General features: G+C 43.3%; 1 protein-coding gene, 1 long non-coding RNA gene and 1 pseudogene across 2 annotated transcripts; 2 read left to right on the forward strand and 1 right to left on the reverse strand.

The window, feature by feature from the left end:
- The first annotated feature begins 2,662 nt into the window (after positions 1-2,662).
- On the forward strand, positions 2,663-6,374 carry LOC127310007 (RNA-binding KH domain-containing protein PEPPER). The gene is made up of 6 exons (XM_051340714.1): positions 2,663-3,041; positions 3,815-4,073; positions 4,680-4,834; positions 4,911-5,174; positions 5,549-5,743; positions 5,847-6,374. The coding sequence occupies exons 1-6, from the start codon at positions 2,757-2,759 to the stop codon at positions 6,036-6,038; spliced, it is 1,350 nt and encodes a 449-aa protein (XP_051196674.1). The 5' UTR covers positions 2,663-2,756; the 3' UTR covers positions 6,039-6,374.
- A 1,611-nt stretch (positions 6,375-7,985) lies between these two features.
- On the forward strand, positions 7,986-13,155 carry LOC127334775 (probable LL-diaminopimelate aminotransferase, chloroplastic; annotated as a pseudogene).
- Positions 11,155-12,977, reverse strand: LOC127310017 (uncharacterized). The gene is made up of 2 exons (XR_007857335.2): positions 11,971-12,977; positions 11,155-11,324 (listed from the first exon to the last, which is right to left on the reverse strand). It is a non-coding gene; the product is annotated as an uncharacterized lncRNA (long non-coding RNA).
- Positions 13,156-19,340: the final 6,185 nt, after the last annotated feature.

The raw sequence follows: 19,340 nt of genomic DNA on the forward strand, positions 1-19,340 counted from the left end.
ATGACATAAAGTGTGCATAAAACATGTAGATACCATCAATAATGTGGCATGAAACACAAGAAATTATCGATACGTCGGAGACGTATCAATGAACACAAATACCACTGTAGGTTTAGTGAGGTGGCTTCGAGGTTGATCTTTTGTATTGTTCTTGTAAAGTTCTGCGAATAATCTAATAAAAAAAAACCGTGTGCATCCTTTGGATGCAGAAGCTGGAGTGATATTTCCCCCATTTCAAAAAAAAAAACAAGTGTAAAATTTTAGCCCCACACGAACACCACAACATGTCACATTTTTTCTAAGACTGGGAGAGGCGTATGCCCCCGGTTCCATTCCAAGAACGAAACCATGCAAAAACTGTAGGTTCAGGATTCGTACATCATTTTTGCAAAGCAAAAGTGACTAACTACATGCCTACAACCAAACTAGCATCCAACTAAAACCATCCACATAAGGGAAATTCTAGAACGGCAACATCAAAGTTTTTACAGGAGTTGTAGATGCATCACATCAGCTCAGACATTATGGCAGAGAGACTGACTGGAGACAAGACCGAAATGGGGAAGGCCCATATGCTTGGTCTAGCAATTTTCTTCAGCTCCAGTGACCTAGGAGCATGATCATCCAATGTGTTGGTGCCGGATCTCCTGACCCACTCTCCAGGAGCAGGTACTAGAATAGGTGGATGCCCTGTACTTGCATGCTCCTGAGATTTTCGGGGGCTCGAGGCAAAACTAGAACGGGGGGCCTTAACAACATGCTCGTAACATGTTCAGTATGTGGCGCCCATTTGCATATGGTCCCATCAAAATGAAACAACCAACATGTATTAGACTGCACACATCCAGCTGTAATCAAACACAAGGCGCAAAATGTTCGGCTGATATAAATCTCATAATAAACCATCAAAATGTATTAAACCTATTTGTGCTTGTCATTCGCTTATGTCCGAACGAGCAAATATCCACGATCACATGGTATATCCTAATGACATGTAACACACAATTTGTACAATCTTAAAGCAAATGAAGAGAATGTAGGGGCGTGATAATGCCGGTACCCAATATACTCCCTCCGTCCTCAAATAAGTGGACATCTAACTCTAAATTTATCCACAAAAGAGTGTACTCCTATCTTCACCAATGCACTTTAATTGTTTCTCTCTCATCGCACGGAAATCAAACCCAATAATATTAAGCACATATTTTTCTTGTTTTCTACATGCACTTAGCTTATTGGAGGTGAAAAAATTAAACAGGAGAGATGCATATTTGCAATGTATTTTTTACTCCACTTCATAATTTGCCTTGAAAAACCCGCACATACACTTATTTGTGGACGGAAGGAGTACTTATAGAATGGAGTTTTCACAATAGCAGAAGGGGGGTTCCAAAATGGAATTCACGCTAATAACCACACAATTAAAAATTCATGATAAACACGTTACTAACAAACAACTATCTTTAGTTTGTCAAGTATTGAAAACAAGCATGGCAATTATTCATCTTTCCAAGTAGTGAAAACCAATATGATATATTTTGACAAGTATTGGCAAGTAGCATGATAAATACACTACGGCATTCCAATATGGAATTTTATATACACACCAAAAGGATGTGCAGATCCGACATCCAAAATTCATAGGGATCCTCCAAGTTTATTGGTTAGGACATACGGATGAGACAAGTTTGCTATGTGAGAATTTACTCCTGCAAGACGTGGACGATGAGCTAGAGTAAACCAACGAATCAAAACCTAATTTCTAGTTCAGCAACATTGACCTGTACTTTCGATTCCCGCTGCCGAGCTGCCTGCCAGCACGTAGGCTGCAACCACTCCTCCAAGATCGAGTTGCCAGGCTGCCTGATTTGAAGACCGGCCGTCTCGTGATTTTTTTACGAGTGGAGTGGCCTTCTTGTGCGATAGATTATTGTCTTCTTCCCGTGTAGGAGTTTATGCCAGGTAGGTGCTACTAACACTCTAGTACCTTACTAATTTGGCCAACCCGATTCCTGCAAGTCGGGGGGGGGGGGGGGGGATTCCCCCTCACTTACATATAGGTACGTCACTAGTGTTGACCATTAAAAAGGAGGCCATTTCTAACTTTCCAAATACTCCAAAGCACAATTGCAGAAACTAAATTAAGCAGGGCATGTCTCTTATTGGCCACCCAGAGTCTGGCTACAGATTCATCCGAGTTGCCAACATCAACACCATAGAAGCTAGAAATGCAAGGCTAAATTTGTCTTGAAACAATGCAACCAAAAAAATAGATGTTATATCAATTCAAGATCAGTGCAAAAAATGCAGTCTTCAGGCTTATGCAAGTTCCATTTCTTTAGATTATCCCTGGTCATTGGTCTACTCTCTGCAAGGGGCCAAAGGGAATTATGAAACCTAGGAGGTATGTGTAATTGCCTCACTGCAGGAATGAATACACGTACAACAACAAAAAAATTAATAATGCTGTAAAGAGTAGAAGTAGAGTAGATCTATTTTTCATTGTAATGCCAGACAAGAGCACCACAATTATAGTCAAAACAGATGGCAGAAGCTACACCGCCATCGCCGCGGCCAGGCCCAGACCGAAAGTAAAGCCTAATCTCTAGCCCATATGGGTCGGCAGGCAAACGAGAGCCCGTGAAAAAATCAATCCGCAGAGCAGCAAACCCAGATCTCGTGCACCTCCCACTTGACGGGTCTCCACGCCCGCCGCTGCAGTCCACACCCAAACCCTAGCCGTCGCGTCGGCAGCCATGGCCGACCCCGCCGCCGCAGCCGCAGCCGCTCCCACGGAGGTCGGGGCGCCCGCGTCGCCGCTCCCGCCGGCCGCCGAGGAGGCCGACGCCGCGGCGGAGGCCGTCCCGGAGGCCAAGAGGTGGCCCGGGTGGCCGGGGGACAACGTGTTCCGGATGGTGGTGCCCGTGCTCAAGGTCGGGAGCATCATCGGCCGCAAGGGCGAGCTCATCAAGCGTCTCGTCGAGGAGACCAAGGCCAGGGTCCGCGTCCTCGAGGGCCCCGTCGGCGCCACCGAGCGCATAGTGAGTACCCACCCTCTATCTCAATGTAGCACGCGTTTGAAAAGCCTTTGGATTCTTTTGCCCGTCGGGAATCCGATGTTGACTTGTCGGGGATTGAATTGCCTGATGGTTAGATTACGTAGTACCATGGAATTGCGATTTCCTCTGTTATACATGCCCAATTCGTGTTGCATCTGCATGTTAGAGAGGCCGCTCGAAACCTGGTAAAATAGGTTGCGTAATGGTTGTGCTTTGACATAAGTGCACTTTGAGTTGATTTGCCTTGGAAGTGGTGGGATTGTCTGAGCCTGCAGTGCTTCAAGTGCTATTTTGGTTGGCTGTTAGACGAAAAAGACATCTTCTTAGGATGATTGGGTGCTTCGGTCATTTTTTGCATGACTGTGTCGCATTTATTCTGGTGAAATTGTACATAAGCATTCGAGAGAGGTGTGTTCTATCTTAGGGAAAGGGAGATTAAAAAGGGGGGGCATGGACATATTTATAGGTAGCCTTCACAACGGTTTCAAGAAAAGTGAGTTCCGTTTGTTTAGTGTGGTGCACATAGAATCGTTTCATATGCTTGTTTTATTTACCACGGTGTTTATTTTGGTCCGATAAATGTGAAGCAAGAACTCTCTGTGTTCTCGATGGTGTAAATCATTTTTATTATATTCTTCTGTACGTTCATATGTTTGTTTGTTATTCTTATCTAAGCATGGTGTTAATAACACTACAATGCCCGATGGCCTCTTTTGGATTCACGGACTAAACCAATGGCTATTGGATATTTCCAGGTTTTGGTGTCTGGAAAAGAAGATCCAGGCTTAGAGCTGCCTCCAGCAATGGACGCTCTGATTAGAGTTTTCAAACGTGTCAACGGAATAACAGATGGAGCTGCTGAAGGTGCAACCCAGACAGCTACCGCACCTGGTGTGTGTGCTGCCCGGTTGTTGGTTCCTGGAGCTCAAGCAATTAACCTCATTGGGAAGCAAGGTGCTTCAATCAAGGCAATCCAGGAGGGCACCGGTGCTACAATAAGGGTTATATCAGTTGGTAATATATCCTTGGCCGATGTATTTTAATACTAGTATACAATTGCGTTCATACATCAGTGATTGTCTTGCTGTTGGATATCAGAACTTCATTTTTTTTCAATTTATTGTTATGATCAGTAACAAGATTTAGCATTTCTATTAGTTTGATATTCCAGTACAAAAATGTTTCATCATATTGATAGTATTTGACTGGCTTCATGAGCGATAGACAGATAGTTCTTTTGATTTTTTCGCTTCTACAATCAACACATACTTTGGTATGCTGCTCATTCAAAACATCATCTGAAAAGGTGCTAAGAGCTCTAGTTGGATATCTATATGGAGTACAACTTAAGAATGAACTGTATTCTACTCTTGGTCACAGAAGAAAAGATAATTGAACAAAATTCGAACTAGAAAAGAACAACATAACATAATTTGTTAATCGTTCATATTTCTATAGCTACATAAATATTATGCACTTTAAGGACAAAGAATAATAGTATGCTTATTCATGGTGTTATTTAATATCTCAATGCCCATTAAATTCTCTATTGCGTCGAGAATGCACAAAGTCATGTATAATATATGTCATATAACTCACAATGGGTATAAATTTGTGTAGATGAGCGAGATCGGCCTTTCTATGTAACCGACGATGAGAGGATAGTTGAGATACAGGGTGAAACAGAGAAAGTTCTAAAAGCAGTGCAAGCAGTTTCTAATCACCTCCGGAAGTTTTTGGTTGACCATAGTGTACTTCCATTGTTTGAAAAGACTGTAAGCACATATATTTTAACTCATGTTATGCTTCCCCATATTGTTTCTAATACATTTTTTCCTATAATTTTATCAGAATGCCCCAGTAAGTCAAGATCGTAGTGCTGATACTTGGAGTGATATGCCACATCATTCAATTGTTTCTGCACAAGTAAATCACCAACCTGAAGTGCGTGATGAATACGTTCTTCCAATGAAAAGGGAGCATTTGTATCTTGAACGAGAACCACTGGTAGAACATAACATTCATCGCTCGGGTGTGTCACTATATGGACGAGATCCTGCCTTGTCAGCATTACGACCTTCTGGAATGCATGGTGCTGGCCCTCTACTTACACAGGTATCTCTTGCCTATGGTTTTGCATGTATCTTCTTTCCTTTCCAGAAGATGTTAGGTTTATTAGCAATTTGTGGGCTTGCTTTTCCCAAGTCATGATGTGGATCTTCTATTCCAGTTGAATATGCATCCCATTTTTCACCAATATTTTCACAGATCATGGTTTTGCGTTCATCTTCTTTTCTTTCCAGAAGATGTTAGGTTTATTAACAATTTCTGGGTTTGCTTTTCCCAAGTCATGATGTGGATCTTCTATTCCAGTTGAATATGCATCCCATTCACCAATATTTTCACAGATCATATAATAGTTGTTTGTAAGCAGACCCTAATATTTGTTTACATCGAACTGTTGCTGATAAGAACAAATTGACATGCAGATAACCCAAACCATGCAAATCCCGCTTACCTATGCAGAAGATATCATAGGAGTCAAAGGAGCAAACATTGCATACATACGGGCTAACAGTGGTGCTGTTGTCACAATTCAAGAGAGTATGGGAAGCCCTGATGATATAACTGTTGAAATAAAGGGGACCTCGTCCCAAGTACAAGCTGCCCAACAGCTCATCCAGGTAATAGCACATCATACTTCTTTTTTCATAACGCCATCATTTATACGTACTTGGTTTGTAGATGTTCTTATTTTGAGCTTGAAATCTTGCCCTCTTCATTCAGGACTCCTTGGCTGCACACAGAGAACCTGTGAGGAGCAGCTATGCAGGATTAGATCCATTATATAGGTCGAGCTACACACAGTATGGCAGTTCGACCTATCAGTCATCATCGCTGCCATCTTATTCTAGCATGGATGGCAGTGGATATTCATCATCCGGTCTGGGGGGATATGGTTCTACGTACCGGTACTAGCTGGCAGCTGTTTGTCATCAAGCTTGCGGCCACACTGTACCTGCCCCTGGGTGATCGTTGTATATGTCGGCAACATTTGCTCTGCTGACTTTATGTTCCTGTCGGTGGGACTGGTAGGGTCGTATCGTATCCCAGTTGTCTGTTTTAGTATCTACTTGGTTAATAGATGTTCTTATTTCGAGGAAGTTTGCTGTTCTAGTCTTGTGTATGGTGACTGATTTGATGACGATCGCCTGTGCTGAAAGAAATGTAATTCATCTGTTGGTGCAATATTTGCATGGCGCCAGTTACTGAAAAAAGCATGACGTGGTATAATAGCACTGTTCTTTGTTGGCATTGTGGCTAGATGCAACAGTAATTAGCTCCTCAAAATTTTAACTGTCTGGAGTTCCAAAATCTTGTGTTACGCTCAATGGCCTTTAGTTTTTGTAAATCTTGTCCAGACGAGAATGAAGAGTTTCTACCATCTGTTTTCTATAGGCAAATGCTATTCTTACATCAGATTGTAGGTTAAATATCAAAAGATTGAAAAGAGGGCTTCATTATACGTATTTTTAAATGGATCACTGAGATTGAGATTAAGCAACATGAACTTTGATCGAATAGACATATGTGATTACCAATACAATCAGTCATAGTGATAATACTTCTCTGTTCTGTCTCAATCTATGTAACGTTACGAGGTAAAGATACAGAAATTGACAGTTGGCCACAAAATAGAAGTTCCAACTGGGAAAAGCAGTCGGAGCCTCGGAGGCCATAGACCATCATATGCTGTGGCGCCAATGTGTCTTCAAAGATGGTAACGGGCTAACCGCTGCTCTGCAGTCCTTTTTCTCTAATCACAGACGCCGTGCTCAGTCTCCGTGTCATCGTAAGATTGTACTCTCAAGAAGTCGATGCAGTCTTCTCGAGCTCTCATGGTTCCATTTCCGTTGCGGCCTAGGAAGACGCGCATCATCGTTAATATTCCCTGGAATTTTGTTTAAGTTTATAGGCTAATTTAAACTAAAAATACTGACCATCCGAGCGAGTACTTTGTTTTGATTTTGCCACAAGGCCTGCTACACCTAGTTGCCAAAATACCCACGGAAGATATGCGGCCCACTAGGGTTTTAGCCTTATTCCAATCGGTCATCAATTCGCTCGACCCCGACAAGAACCTCTAGTCATCGGGAGGCGGCGCCGAGCACCAGCGCGGCGGACTTCGTCGCGAGGAGGAGGATAAAGGTGGGGATGCCCCTATAACGTCGTTTCCATATTTTCCGCGCCGGCGGTCACGAATGGTAAGAGCTACTGTACTACTGCAGCGGAACTTTTGCGTACTTTGATTCTCCCGGCGTTAAAAGGGTTTGGGGGTTCAAATTAGTTTAGTAGGAAGTAATAATTCTAGTATAAGATTCTTGTAAAGGAAGGGGGAAAATGTTAGTAAGTGCTTCAGATTGTTCTCCTCCCCTACCCCACACCCCAGATAATTTTACTATTTTGATAGTCGGAACGGATGGATCATTTGAGACTTTGAAGCAAGACAGTGTACTGTGAATAGTTCTTGCGTTGTTTGATCTCGTCAAACGTGGTACGTAACACATTTCCAGGTTTAAGGCATTTGGAACTGTTCGGTGTGTGAAGAAAAGTAAAAAATAACTTAAAGTAGGTGATGAGGCTCTTCTATTTCTTAGTGTAGGGTCGTTTAAACGGTCAATGTCCATATGTATCCACGAAACTGAGAATGTATAAGGGATCTTGCACCTGTTTTGTGATTCTGAAATTTGTGCTTTCCCTCGAAACAGACTTCCTCTGTTTTCAAACTTGTGCTTTCCCTGTGCATAATTTACTTACAGCTGCGAAAAGTTACGGTTTAGCTGCGGAACTGTGGGAGGGCTAAGCTGGTACTGTTTCTCCCTCCTGCTATCGAGACAAGCCGCCACCATGCCTGCCGTGCCCACGATGACGATGGGAACTATAGCCACCCCCTCATCGTTCCTCTCGTCGTCGTCCTTCTCCCTCAGGTATCCCACTTCTCCCCTGTTCTGCAGGGTACCGAGCCCTTTGGTACCTCGACTAGTTCTTCTAACTAGTAGCATGCTTCCAGGCATCGAAGTCAAGCCACCTCCGACCGACGAGGAGGCTACCGTTAATATCCGCTGCATCAGCAGACCTCTGTGACTGTCAGCTGATACATGTACTATCCTCTCCCTTTAAATCCTCGCTTCTAATCCTCTCAAATTTCAACCTGCTCCCACGTTCAATTCTAGTAACTTACTGAATGATTCTGCTTTCATGGTGAAGCTTACACAAGAAGGTTCTGCGGAATGGGAACATAGCGAAGCTCCAAGCGGGCTATTTGTCTCCCAAGGTATTGTTGCATCATTTTTCTTTTGCTTCTGTTCTTGTTGATGCTATTGTGTTGGAGATTTGGGTTTCACTGTTGTAATCTCTCAAGTGCCCTTCAGATTGCCAGGAGGAGAACAGCTCATTTGCTCAAGCATCCTGATGCTAAAATTATAAGCCTTGGGATAGGTGATACAACTGAACCCATTCCTGAGGTCATAACAAATGCCATGGCGGAGGTATCTTATTGTTTTTTAATTAATGATTTATTAGCTGTGTTATTTTTTCATTTAACATAAGAGAATGATTAGTTCATTCACTGAAAACATATTCCTAGATGTTCTACATGGGACTCACATGTTCGAAACAGTACATCTTTGCAGGAGTGAACTAACAAAATTCATATGTTCACTGTGCTGCATAATGTCTCTTTTGCAATTCAATATTGTTCAATATATTGTTCTCTGATGGGTCTGCCGTCTATATAAATGCAGAGAGCACATGCTTTATCCACAGTTGGTTATGGAGCTGAACAAGGTGAAAAGGTACTATTGCTTCTCACTTTATCAGTGCTCCCTACAAAGCGTACAATCAAACTTATCTGACTTTAATTTTTAATCTATGTTAAACTATTTAGGTTGGTTAGGTAAATATAATATCATTAGATTTGCTAGAAAAATACTTCTGCAGTACAAGAGTTTATGATTTCTTACAAACATATTCGTATAAAAAGTAATGATCAAGGTTGCATGCATGTTAGAGACCGTGGCCATATGGCCATATCTAAATTTCATCTGTTTGTGAATTTCGGGTGTAGCATTTTTCTTTCGATCCATCGGTAGACATCATTCAAGTAGGATAAGTACTCTGTTAATCCATGTAGGTTTACTATCCTGTAATCATTGGAAGATTGCAGTCCAAGACCCGTCCTATCCTGTAATAATATTTTGCAATTTTGTTTTAACCTTCAGTGTTTGTGGTTTCCCAACCTGAATGATGTGTGTGGCGATATGATACTTTTGTACCTTTGTCCATTGTAACTTTGATTTTTTGCTTTGATTTATTAGGCTTATGCTGATTCAAGCATTATCATGGGGCAAACTGACTTATATCAGCAGGATATATCTGCAGGATATTCAGAAGTATGGAAATATTGAAAACATGCGATGCAGTTCTGAAAATGGAATTTTCCCTGATCTCTCAAGTGTCGTACAGACAGATATAACATTCTTTTGTTCACCCAACAATCCTACTGGCGCTGCTGCATCTAGGGACCAGCTAACACAACTAGTCAAATTTGCAAAGGACAATGGGTCCATAATAGTCTATGATTCTGCTTATGCCATGTACATATCATATGACAGCCCAATGTCCATCTTTAAAATTCCTGGAGCAAAGGAGGTAGGACCTATGGTTCAAGATTTAACTCCTTCACGCCAACTTTTGGAAATTTTAATTATTTTCAAAACATATTTGGTCCTGTGTTCTGAGAGTTCACAAATTGTCTCAATTGAATACTTCAAACAAGACTTGTGTCATTATGGTATTTTGATGTGTAGGTTGCCCTTGAGACAGCATCGTTCTCTAAATATGCTGGATTCACTGGTGTTCGGCTGGGTTTGACTGTGGTCCCCAAGGAGCTCCTTTTCTCTTATGGTCATCCAGTCGCTAAAGACTTCAACCGCATAGTCTGCACTTCCTTCAACGGCGCATCAACCATCTCTCAAGCAGGTTGTTTGGGCTGCCTCTCTCTAGAGGGTCTGAAGGTAGAATCTCAGTGCTTCAAATCTTTTGAGGGTTTTTACGGTACCCTATACTGCATGGAGCAGTATATTTCATCTCACCGTTGATTTGTTGGGGTACGATAGAAATTTCCAACTTTTTAGAACAGCGAAATTTTTTTTATCGTAAAGGAAGTTCCTGCTGGGCCAAGATCTCAGCCCATTTATTATCGAGGCATGTCGCCTGCCCGCTGCCTCGTGCCATCGCTCAGTCGTCCTGGTCGCCGCCGACGTATCCGGCTCTGGTGTCCGGCCCTGCCCTCGCCAACCTCGCAGCAGCGTCTCCTAGTCATCATCCATTGCAACCTCTGAGACGGAATTTGTCTGTAAATCAGCATCTCATTGCGAATTCGACCCGCAGCAAATCCCCATGCACACTGTGAATAGTTTTTTTTTCGTGTTGCCTAGCTGCTGGTAGCAGAACTAAGCTGAATGTACAGGGTGACTGAATCCGTATGCAGATCCACTGTAAGTTTCACCCATGGTAAAACCTGTGAATGGATTTAAGTTTTCGTTTTGCCTAGATGCTGGTAGAAGCACTAGGAACTGAATGTACAGGCCGATTGAACTGTGATGTAACGACTTCTGTAGTGTTAGAATCATTGTTAAATTGAGTATGGGCCAGGTTGTTCAGTTTAGAAGGACTTTTCAAGCATTGTTAGTGATGCAGTGAGCAGTGTACTCGTGAAGTAAATAATTTAACATTAAATGGACATAGTTTTCCGGCATCTTTATGTGCTCTAGAAAGGAATCGCTTCGAAAAAAACTAAATGAGAATGAACGTCCCGGCCACTGCCGAGTTGTGGATGCGGTGCTCGGATGGAGATTGAGATGTCTATGGAAGGAGATTGGTTTGTAAATGATTTCCGTGGGCAAACATAACCATCCACTCGCTAAAGCCTTGTTTTAATTCTTGTCTATGGAAGGTGATCGAGATGTCTATGGAGATCAAGATGTCTATATAGATGTCTATGGAAGCCTCGTAGCTTAAACATCTGGTGATATGCTACATGAACACACACTTAAATATAAGCTCACAGAATGGAGCTAAAACACATGCCTCTTTATTTGTACAAGAAATATTTTGGCCAAGTATAACTTTTTGATGCTCCTAAAAAGGTTCATGGGGTCATTCCTTCGCCCAGCTCCTAGAAAACACTTTCATCATCATCACCTGACATACAAGGCAACTAATACAAGTTAGAAGATCCTTCATTTTGTACCTCGACTGATGGAGAAAAGGAAAGTAGTACTGGTAATCATGGAATGCAAGGTCGGCTGGGAAAACAGCAGGAATGTTTGACTCCAGTTTGTAATAGCACTATGTCTTCTACATATATAATAGATAATAGATTATTTACACCATAACATTAACAATATGTACCAGAAAATTAGCGGAAGAGCTTGTTGATGATTGGGTAATTTGCATGTTCTTTTTACGGATTTGCATAATGCTGAAGGTTCTTGCTTCATACATAAGTAACTCCGTACAAATACAGAGCCGACTAGTTTTCCAAGGCTAGCATAAAGAATGGGAACCCATACAACTATATTACCTGAAATAGATAACACAAATAGCTTATGAAGTATGCCAATTACACAGAGTATCATTCACTTATACGAAACAATATTATCTATATCTTTTCAGCTAAATGGGCAATTGCTAGTTCTTTCTAAGCACACATAACATGAACCAAATCAACCAACTGACATACTAGGCTATGTAGCACTCGCAATTGACTGAAACCTTCAATCCACAAACTGAAGTACAGTTCATGATGGTATCAATTCATTTGCACAGAGCTATGGTATCATTTTACCTAAGTAATATGCTCGGATTATAGCGGCACAGCCTCATCGCTGTATGCTGCATGCTGCACGCTTCATCACTGCTGTCGTCGTTGGAAACTCTGCAGGGCAACAGCCGTCATCCACCAGACCTCGACGCCGCGACAAGAGTGATGATCATGGAGGTTTGATGTGTAAGGCCACTCAACCCAATTTGCGGCAGAAGGAGGCGGCGCTGCAGCTGGGCGACGGTGCATTCTGCAACTTCCGCCGCTCTAACTCCGCCGCCAACCATGGTCTGCCCTGTTGGCCCGGGACACCGTCTGAGAAGAGCTGTGCCAGTGGGTTCGGCCACCTGCAGCTTCGTTTCCGAGCTCAGCGGCAACCACCGGCGACACCGCCTCTGCCTCGGCCACCTGCAGCTTCGTCGACGTGCTCGGCGGCAACCGCCGGAGACATCGCCTCTGCCTCGGCCACCTGCAGCTTATTCCGGCGACACCGCCTCTGCCTCGGCCCAATGCTTGACCGGCTGGGACGCGCGGCCCTCCTAAACCTTCATGGCTGCGGATCATCCTGGCCAAAGATCGACCAGCTGCGCCACGATGGTCCGCATCGGCGACGGCCGGAACCCTAGTTCGTAGGGGCCATTCAAATCGACCAAGGAGGAGGGGATAGGGGGTGCGCGTTGGCGGCGGCCAGACCTGGCTCGGAAGGGTGGTTCCTGTCTCCACCGCTGCTCAAGACGAAGAGAGAGGAGGGACTACGGGGGTGCAGGTCCATGGCGGCCGGAAACAGAGCGAGGGGATCTGCTTTTTTTTTTAGTTAGGGGACGAACGGACGGGTAGGAGATGGAGTCTGGCTTGCTACAAAATATGATCTTCCTAAAATGCCCTCTTCAACGTATACTGCTGGCTCCAGAGGCGCAGGACACCTCTATATACTGCTCGTGAGTTCGGCGGTCGAAATCAGGCAGTATGGTTTCATCTTCACGGTTCAATCTATCGATTGGATGGCCCATATTTATCGCCAGGTACCATAAAAGAGCTCCTTTTGTGAATACTAATATTATCGTTGACACATTTACGTCACTCGGGTTCAGTGTCTATGGTGCCAAGAATGCTCCTTATGTCTGGGTGCACTTCCCTGGCCGTGGCCTGCAGGTCCTCCTACTCACCTCAATGAGAAAAAAACAGAATTACTTTATCATAGTCACTTAGCCAACGGTCTTTCCCTTCCCTTGGTAGACCATTTCTTTAGCTTATCGTTAGGGACACTTACCTTCATATAGGTGCATGCTTGAGGATATCTGCCCGAGAAAAAAAATGTTGAGATTCTATACATTTGTTAACATCAAAACCAATATGTTTTAGTGTGATAAATTAACACTTTTTAATGAATTTGGCAAACTAATAGTTGGTTGCACTTACCAAACAGTTACGAGCTTCCTATATTTCAATGCAAACCCAAGAAAGATAACTTCACGGGAGTATGTGGTTACCACTAATTTCTTCTACTCCTTAGCCCGGTAAAATAAAAGGTCATCATTAGTAATTTTGTGCATGAGAATAGAAGTCCAAATAGTTTATTATTTGTTTTATACGGCATGTCTAATCTGCACAATCTTCTAGAAGAGGTTTTGAGATATTTTCTGATATTTGACATGCATAGTTAACTCGAGGAATGTCTGAGAAAATATCAACCGATTGGAAAGTTCAGGATTCATGTAAACTATGCTCGAGCAGCAACAACTTCTTACATATATGACTTCTAAGCTGCATGCAAGTTGTAGATTGTTATATCGTCCTGAGTAATACAACACACAAAGAACACACCAACCTCATCGCCATCAACTGTAGACATAATTTCATCATATGCGGTCTTCAGATCCTTATCCCCCACTTGATAGATGTGTGTTCTCGTCACTAGGCTCAATGGTGGACTCATTGAGGATCTCCTGCTATCAAATTCCTCATAAAAAAACAGGAAGAGGAAATGACCTTATGTCCTTGCTACTGACTGTAGCATATTCCTGATATCTATCGTAAACTTTTGCTCAACTATAACTTCGGATCGAGTGTTGTGAGTCAAAGATTTAGGCCATAGTAGATTGCACAAGATAATATTGGGACACATATCAACAAATCATTGAAATTTTTTAAGCTCATTATCCAAGTGAAATCACCATTATGCCATAATTGTCACACATATAATTATGCACTATTAAATGTTTGGGTCGTGCTCAAAATAACTGTTGTGGGTATAATTCATGGGTGTACCATCGACGGTGCCTAGATCCGGCAAACCCGGGTGGCCCATAGACGGTGATGGTGGCGTATGGCCCATCGGGCGGCCCAGTTGCTGTAGATCAAGATGGATGAAGTTCAGCCTAGGAACGAGGAGCCAGATCCACCGACCAACCCTGGAAGTCGGATCCGGCCTGGCCCATCAGGGGTAGCCGGATCCAGCACGACGTATAAGGAAAGGCGGATCCTTACGTTCACGGCAATGTAATATTCCGTAGTTAGGAAACTTGTATTCCGGCTAGGACTCTCCGTGTAAACCCTAGATCCTTGTGCCTTTATAAGCCGGATCCCGGGAGCCCTAGAGGCACAACCACAACTTATTGTAACAATGCGAAAGCGCCCAGGTAATTCCAGACAAGCAGCAGTAGGCCTGTCATCGTGCAGGTGTTCCGAAGCTGGGTAAATCACGTATCACCGTCCCGAGGACTCTCCGCCCGATGGCCCCTACTTCTTCTCCCCCTCGTGAGGATCCCTCCGAGGTACCATCGAATAGGCAACGACAATAACTGAATCGGCAACTTCAAAAAACAAATCTATCTCAACTTGACCAAATCTTTAACAACTTGTGGGAGGTTGGCTTCACACTCGTTGTCCTTGTATGTAAGCATGTGTACCAACACATTTTTCCATAGGACGTAACCATCATGCACATGCATTATATATAACAATTACGAAGAGCTCACATTTGTAGTTAACATGAATATTGACTATTCATCATGGCATTTGTTCTTGTTACTTATTTACCATTCCACGATCGCATGAATTTTTAAATAAAAAATCCTGACATTTTGTTATAGAGATGTACACATTGTTGTTAGCAAAAGTGTAGATAAAATATTAAAAACAACTTGTAATGTCATGGATTCTAAATTATCATGGTTTTTTGGCAATCCAACTGGTGTGATAAGATGCCGTAGGAAAACATAGTCATTCTAACCAGGTATTGCAACTTGAAGAGCATGTAAAGGTGGAATAAAATATCTTTCAACTTTAATTTATTTTTCTTTTGTAGTCATGTTTTTCGCACTTGCGTGTTCGTTCACCCAGGTTAAACAAAAATAAATTGCAATGGCCAGTCATACAATATGGTATCAAAATTTGCATATACTTCAATTTAGAAATAACGTGTATGCGACGACTCCTTGAGTTGCAAGAGGAGACATGGAAGCACATCCGTCGCTAGTCAAACATTCTTCCTATGTTGTAGTCTTGAGTGTCAAACGGTAGATAAAGCCTTGGGTCTCTCATTGACTTAGTCACTATTTTCTGAGATGAGAGTAAGTGTTACTGGAATTATGAAAACAGTTATATGTCGATGTCGTGTAAGATGAACTTAACATAAATAATATCGCAAAGTGATCCATATAGTGATATGGAATGTCACTCAACTATTGGTGTTTGTCTTTAGCGTTTACTCGTACAACATGTTGAAACAAGAGGTGTCTATACCATGATTATCCTTTCAGAAAGTCTTCTAGTTGTGTGAGACTTTTAAACACCTCTAAAGGATAACCAGGGTATAAACACCTCTTGTTTGAGCATTGCCATACGGGTAAATGTTACAGTCAAACTCCAATGGTTCGGTGACACTCCAAATCACTATATGGATCTCCAATTCCGCGATAGTATTAATTTATGTTAGGTTCAATCAGCCATGAGAAACCCAAAGCTTCATCAACCATTTGACACTCAAAGCTACATCGTAGCTAGAATGTTTGACTATTGGCCAGGGTTGTGCTTCCATATCTCATCCTGCAACTTAACTTGGTAAGACTGCTATTTTGATATAACTATTTGAGTCGTTGCATACACATTGTTTCTAAACCCAAGTTCATGCAAATTTTGATACTGTATCATACAATTGGCCTTTTTAATCTAATTTTGTTTAACCTGGGTGAACAAACTATTACTATATTTGATCCCATTCCTTCGACAAACGTAAGTGCGAAAACAAGGCTACAAAAGAAAGATAAATTAAAGTTGAAAGAAATTTTATCCACCTTAACATTGCTCTTCAAGCGGCAGTTTGTTGCTAGAATGACTATGTTTTCCTATGGCATCGCATCACACTAGTTGGATTGCCAAGAAACTATGACATGTTAGAATTCATAACATTAGAAGTTGTTTCCAATATTTTATCTACACTTTTGTTAACAACAATATGTACATCTCTATAACAACATGTCAGTATTTTTGGTTCTAAAATTATGCGATTGTGGAATGGTAAATAAGTTAAACGAGCAAGTGCCATGGTGAGTATTCAATATTCATGTTAAGTATAAATGTGAGCTCCTCGTGATAATTACATATAATGCATGTGCATGATGGTTAGGACCTATGGAACAATGTGTTGGTACACATGCTTACATACAAGGACAACCAGCGTGAAGCCAACCTCCCGCAAATCGTTAAGGGTTTAGTTAAGTTCCTAGGGAAATATTTGTTCCTTTCAAGTTGTCGGTTTTGTTATTTTGAGCACGACCTAAACATTTAATAGTGCATATATGTGTGACCATTGTGTCATATTGTTGGTTTCACTTAGATAATGAGCTGAAACTTCTTCAAAGATTTGATGATATATGTCCTAATATTACATGTGTGCAATCTACTGTGGTCCAAATCTTTCACTCACGATAATCGATCCGAAGTTGTAGTTGAGCAAAAGGTTCCAATAGATATCAGGAATATGCTTGTCAATGACAATGATATAAAATCATTTCCTCTTCCTAATATCAATGATGAATTTGATAGTGCCACCGGTGTGGCGAGTGAGATCCTCAACGAGTCCACCATTGAGTCCAGTGACGAGGACACACATCTATGAGTAAGTGGGGGATACAGATCCATGCATCTTAGAAGAATTAATGCATCAGAGACTGTGCTGATGTTCAAAATCGCAAGCAATCATTCGACCATGCCGGCAAATGCAGCAACCCAATGGAGACCAGGAAAAATGCATCAGATCCGGTGGACGTTTATCTGTTGATCTCCTGGAGTGGTAGGATACCTGGCAGAACGTTAGGCTGATCATAGAAGAGTGCAAGTTAAACTATTAAAATAGTACTATTTTATGTTACTACCTTAACAGGGGGTGTGGCAACAGAATATTTTTATTTATTAATTTAGTTACTTTTATTGAAAAAAACGTTATGTGATGGTAACATACTATATTATTTTAAGGACAGTGCTGGGCGTCCCCCGGGGGATCTGATTTCCCAGCCCCCGGGTCCCCAGCCGTTGGATCGGCCATCTTAGACGGTCAGATCTGGTTTTACTAGATGCAGCAAAAAAACACCTCCCGGCAGCAAAAAATAACCCGTTTTTGCTACATGTAGCAAAAAACGGTTCAGCCACGAAATCAAATAAAAAGGTTGAGCTCGTTGGAGACTCGCCGGAGGGCTCGTAGCAAAAAAATTATGCTATTGTAGCAAAAACAGATATCGTCGGAGACATCGACGAGAAAGTCGTCGGAGAACTCGCCGGAGACCCGTCGCTCCATCATCGGCCACGGCCGACGCCGGGGAACCCGACGCGGTGTCGTCGATACTGCTGCTTGCAGCAATGCCCGTCACACATGGTAGCAGCACCGATGTACCTTTGTAGCAGCGTCGATGTGTGTCGGTAGCAACGCCGGCAACCGCTGCCAGCACCACCGCCAACGCCATGTAGCAAGGTCGCCACCCCTTGTAGCAAAGTCGGTTTCCCTTTGTAGCAAGGCTGGCTAGACATCGTAGCAACCCGCCCGCCCATGGTAGCAAGGCTGCCCCTCGCCGGAGATCTTGTAGCAACAATTTCGTAAATAATGTAGCAAAATAACAAAACAATTTTAGCAAAAAGATTTATAGTATTGTAGCATCGTCGCAGACAAAAATGTACTCCCTCCGACCCGAAAAACTGGGCGGGCGGGTAATTTTACGAAAACGCCCCCGCACTTTTTCACCTGAGGAAATCAGTTCGTCCCTCGTGAGCCAGCTTCGCCTCCCATTCCCCATTTCATCCGCCGCCGGCGCCAGGCCAACTCCGGTCGATTCCGCCCACCACTTCGCCGCGCGACCACCGCCCAGGCCATCTCCGGTCGATCCTTGTAGATCCCATGGCCTGGAAGCTTGGCTACGCAGCCCCTCCACAAACCCTAGCCGAGGCTCATCAAGGCTATGTTTTTCAATCCAATTTCGATTCTTTTCGACGGCGGCTGCACAAATCCTCGCCGGCGCCGTCGTCCAGCTCACCGGAGGAGGAGGGTCTGCCGGTCGCCGTCGTCCAGCTCACCGGAGGAGGAGGGTCTGCCGGTCGCCGCGCGCGTGGCCGACAGCTGCCCAGCGCAGCACCCGAGCCCAGCGCTGCTGCGCTACGCGGCCGCGCACGTCCAGGGCTTCCCCGCGCCGGCACCCGCGCTGGCGCTCACGCAGTTCGGCCACGGCCAGTCCAACCCCACCTACTGCCTCCGGGCCGCCTCCGCCACCGAGACCCGGCGCTACGTGCTCCGGAAGAAGCCCGCCGGGGCCATCCTCCAGTCCGCCCACGCCGTCGAGCGTGAGTTCCAGGTCCAGATCCTCCTTACCCGCTTCGCTGCTGCTCAATTCAGTCAACTGTTTATTAGGCTTGCCGTTGCAGATGTTCCGTTTGCCAGCATAATTTAGTCCGTCTGAACTCCTACAGTTTGACCCTGGGTTCGATCTGAAATGGTAGCCAGAGTTAGGTGCTGCTGCTTGTTTAGCCGGGGTTATGTAAAGTTCATGATACCTCCACTGATTGCACTTGCTCTCATTACAAAGCCTGTATGGTTGCTTCTAGGTAGACAATCTAGTTTCGTGCTTATTTAGAGCATCTGAACTTTCTAGCTTCTTTATAATTGACAAATTTAGAGTGTGCTTACCAGTGATCAGAGACCAATTGAATTATCTAACCTTTCAGCCATGTGGTGAAGCATGAGGGTTTAAATTGCTCTACATGTCGATGTAAATGCTTCGTATGAGTTGCCATTAGCTTGTTTAACTGCGAAAATTACTGAGCTTTTGCTTTGTTTGATAAGAAGTAATGTGGCTCTAAATATAGCTGCAAGAATGTGTGTCATACTCCGTAACTGAATTGTCATGTGG

This window comes from Lolium perenne, chromosome 1 (assembly GCF_019359855.2).
Source record: "Lolium perenne isolate Kyuss_39 chromosome 1, Kyuss_2.0, whole genome shotgun sequence".
In the NCBI taxonomy this organism is placed as follows: domain Eukaryota; kingdom Viridiplantae; phylum Streptophyta; class Magnoliopsida; order Poales; family Poaceae; genus Lolium; species Lolium perenne.

Bases quoted from the DNA above. Each gene is read 5' to 3' on its own strand.
- LOC127310007 (XM_051340714.1), top strand. From the start codon at position 2,757: ATGGCCGACCCCGCCGCCGCAGCCGCAGCCGCTCCCACGGAGGTCGGG. The intron at 4,835-4,910 runs GTAAGCACATAT...TAATTTTATCAG, and splicing joins TTCCATTGTTTGAAAAGACT to AATGCCCCAGTAAGTCAAGA. The intron at 5,175-5,548 runs GTATCTCTTGCC...ATTGACATGCAG, and splicing joins CTGGCCCTCTACTTACACAG to ATAACCCAAACCATGCAAAT.